Source organism: Otolemur garnettii, unplaced genomic scaffold (assembly GCF_000181295.1).
Source record: "Otolemur garnettii isolate 467f Iridium unplaced genomic scaffold, OtoGar3 scaffold00011, whole genome shotgun sequence".
Lineage (NCBI taxonomy): Eukaryota > Metazoa > Chordata > Mammalia > Primates > Galagidae > Otolemur > Otolemur garnettii.
Genome location: NW_003852406.1, coordinates 3617999 through 3621798, shown reverse-complemented (window position 1 = coordinate 3621798; position 3800 = coordinate 3617999). Strand labels below are relative to the sequence as shown.

Genomic DNA, 3800 nt, shown 5'->3' with positions numbered 1-3800 from the left:
CTACTCAGGACGACTGAGTGAGACTATCTCAAAAGGTTGCAGCCGTCATTGTTGTTTGGCGGGTCCGGGCTGGGGATTCGAACCCACCACTTTACGTGTACGTGGCTGGCGCCTTAGCCAGTTGAGCTATAAGCGCCGAGCCTACTCTGCAAATATTTGATGTGCATCTGTTATATGTCAGTTATTATACTGATAACTATGAATAAACTGACAAGCTCTCCTTAAATTGTAAAGATTTTTAAAATACCAACTAGTATTAATTTTCTATTAGTTTCTCTATGGATTTTTTTTTCCTTCTTAATTCATTCTGCCTTTAATTTATTGAGGTGGTCTCTTTCTCATTCCTTTTCTGAGGTTTCCTTTTTCTCCTTTCTTCTTACAGGATCCCTGGTTCCTTTCTTACACCATTTTCTCCTTGAAGCCCTACTTACTACTCTTTAAGCCTAATTGTACAGCTTTAGGTAGCCTCTCTGAGTTTATTTGAGTAACAGTGTCAGATCAGTCATTTCATTTCTCCTCTGTGGGCTCTTGGAACTGACATTACTTCCCCTTGTCACATTATAACAGGGCCAACATCCTCATCTAGAAGCAGCACATACTCTTCAGAAACCACTGCCACATCCTTGTAGAAGAGGCGGAAGATTCAGTAATGGAAAGACCCTTAAAGATCATTTACCCTTTTCTGGTCATCTTCACATCAGAGTGACCTGTGGATTTTGAACTCAAGCTATAGCACATCTTGCTGTTTTAATGATTTTTTTAAACCCATTAAACATTTAAGTCTAGAGTAAAGTGAGTGCCTAGCAGGTGATTAACTCTGTCTTGGCCTTGCCATAGTTCTAGTTCACACTTGTCCTACCCTAGTCCAACCGTACCATCAGCCTCAGTGGTTAGACCTTTATTTCACAGAATGGACCAGGGATGGGATTCTATCTAAAAGACAATGAGTGAACTGGATCACAGTTCTCTGGAGAATCCATCTTCCTCCTAATATTTTTGTAAAACTTCTGTTCGTGGTGCCAACAGGATGTGCCTGTGTCATTTGGGTACAGCCCTGAAAGCCAGCCCCTTTGGAGGTGCTTCCCATATAAAGGGAATTGTGCTGGAAAAAATAGGAGGTGAAGCCAAACAGCCAAATTCTGCCACCAGGAAGTGTGTCAGTATCCAGCTGATCAGGAATGGCAAGAAAATAATAGCTTTTGTGCCCAATGATGGTTGCTTGAACTTTAGTTCAAGGGGATGGAGATAGGGACAAGATGAGAGAAGGCTGTCAGACTTTTTGGATTCCATGGAATGAAACTGTAAAACTATTTGGCTTTGAACTGTGCTGTTTTCAAGAAGAGAGAATGATTACCCTGAAGGCGATTCGGAGATCATTATGGGTACCACCTTGGCTTCAGCTGGTCAGATGAATCTACCTGGAGCCTTAGGAGTGAGACAACAGCCCATCCGAGTCATTGACTCATCCTACCATGGGCTGTGGGGGGGTACCCTACAGAACTAAAGGGGTGGGGCCTCCCTGTAGAGATGGGCCCTGGAAAGCAGGACATCAAGCTAGAACATTATTCTCAACCCTAAATCTAAAGAGGTTTGCCCTGCCATATTTTGGACTTGCTTAGAATGCATCACCCCTTTCTTCTGATTTTTCTTGTTTGTAATGGGAATCTATCCTTTACCTGTCCCACTATTATATTTAGAAACATATAACTTGTCTGGCTTTATAGATACATAGCTGGAGAAAATTTTTTCCTTGGGATGGAGTCTCACCGATACCTGATTTAGATGATGTTTAGATGAAACTTTGGACGTTAAGCTTTAGAATTTATGGTGGAGTGAATTAAGAATTTTTACAGTTGTTGTCTGGACTCTGTGATTCACACCTGTAATCCTAGCACTCTGGGAGGTCAAGAATTCAAGACCACCTTAAACAAGAACATGAACCTGAACCTGTCTCTACGAAAAATAGAAAAACTAGTTGGATATGGTGGCATATGCCTGTACTCCCATTTAGTTGAGAGTTTGAGGCAAGATGATCACTTGAACCCATGAGCTATGAAGATGCCAGGGCACTCTACTCAGGACGACTGAGTGAGACTATCTCAAAAAAAAAAAAAAAGATCTGGAACACTAAATGTATTCCATGTCCTGCTGGAGCAGTGGTTCTCAACCTTCCTAATGCCGAGAGCCTTTAATACAGTTCCTGTGGGTCATGGCCCACTGGTTGAGAACCGCTGTGCTAGAGGGGCGTGAATTTAGGGGAAGGGAGGTAGAACGCTATGGACTGAATTGTGTCCCCCCAAATTCATATGTTCAAATCCTAACCCTATTAGGACAGAATTTGCCAGATTTTACTATGCCCTACAGTCTTAAATCTCATCTGTTTGTACATTTATGTTACCTGCCTGGCCTTGTCGGCATTTGAGTTTATAAATTCTAGGGTAAATCATAAATGCTATAAAAATTGAGATACATCATTAAAGATTAGTAAAGATTATTTAGGGAAAAGCAAGAAGGCTGGACCTAGGTAACGAGTGGAATGTAAACCCCATGAAGGAGAAACCCTGCCTGACTCATTCTCTGCTGTCTCTATAGCATCTCATAGACTGCAGAGTTTGAATGAATGGCTACCTTGTGTTCTCCCCACACACTAGAATCCCTTAGTCTCTGGGCCCAGATTCTCCAAATGATAGGAATGGTCATGGCCATGCTTTTTCAACGGCCCATAGACTGCTATGATTGCCTGTAAATTCCTGTTTGATGGCCTAGCTTCCATTCAGTCACTATTTAAGTAACTGAGATTATGCTTAATCTCTGTGTGTCTGATTCTGGTCACTTTCAGGGTATCATTTCCATAAATCTTGAATACCAGAGGTAGGAGTAGAAACAATGTAGACTGTCTGGATTATTATGTAAATAATTGGGGAGGAGTGCGTGAATGATCAGAGAGTTACTAAGGAACAGGTGTCATCCAGATACACACTCTCAGCTCAGCCTTACCTGCATCATCATCACTTGGGAGCTTGTTAGAAATGCAGAATCCCACACTCCACTCAGACCTACTGAATCAAAATCTGCATTTTAAAGTGATCACTAAATGATTTGTATGCACATTAAATCTTGAGACACACTACTTTTATAGCAGTGGTTCTCAAACTCAAAACAGGGATCACAGTCACCAGCAGGGCTTGTTAAAACATAAACTGGCCATGGTTTCTGATGCAGTTAAGTCTGTAATGGGGCCCAAGACTTTGCAGTTTGTTTGTTTTGAGATAGACTCTCACTCTGTTGCCCCAGGCTAGAGTGCTAAAGTGTTAGCCTAGCTCACTGCAACCTTGAACTCCTGAGCTCCTGGACTCCCAGAGTGCTAGCATTACAGGTGTGAGCCACCAGCTCACCTTCCTTTTTTTTTTTTTTTTTTTTTTTTGAGGCAGTTTCACTTTCTCATACTTCACAGAGCTCAAACTCTTGGGCTTAAGTCATCCTCCTGCCTCAGCTTCCCCAGTAGCTGGGATTACAGGTGTCCCCCACTAACCCTGGCTAGTTTTTCTATTTTTAGTTGAGACAGGTTCTTACTCTTGCTCAGGTTGTTCTCAAACGCTAGAGCTTAAGCAGTCCTCCTGCCTCATTCTCCCAGAGTGCTAGGATTACAGGCATGAGCCACCAGCTGGCCAGAATTTGCACTTTTGACACTTAAAGAACTACTAGATACTCTTTGACTTTAATCACATTCTATTTATGATCATTTATTTCAGGTTTGTTTTTAATCTCTCCAGTAAGACTATAATTCTTTTTTTTTTTTT

The 3800-nt window shown here is 41.8% G+C and overlaps 1 protein-coding gene across 2 annotated transcripts in view; it reads left to right on the top strand.

Annotated features, from left to right (window-relative positions):
• Positions 1-1108: 1108 nt before the first annotated feature.
• The window catches only part of SPPL2A (signal peptide peptidase like 2A), a 41940-nt gene continuing 39248 nt past the window's right edge, over positions 1109-3800 (top strand). For both annotated transcript variants that reach the window (XM_012801986.2, XM_023510117.1), the window contains exon 1: positions 1109-1403. In XM_012801986.2, coding sequence (XP_012657440.2) covers positions 1257-1403 — 147 coding nt within the window. In that variant the 5' untranslated portion in view covers positions 1109-1256. The remainder of the gene's footprint in view (positions 1404-3800) is intronic.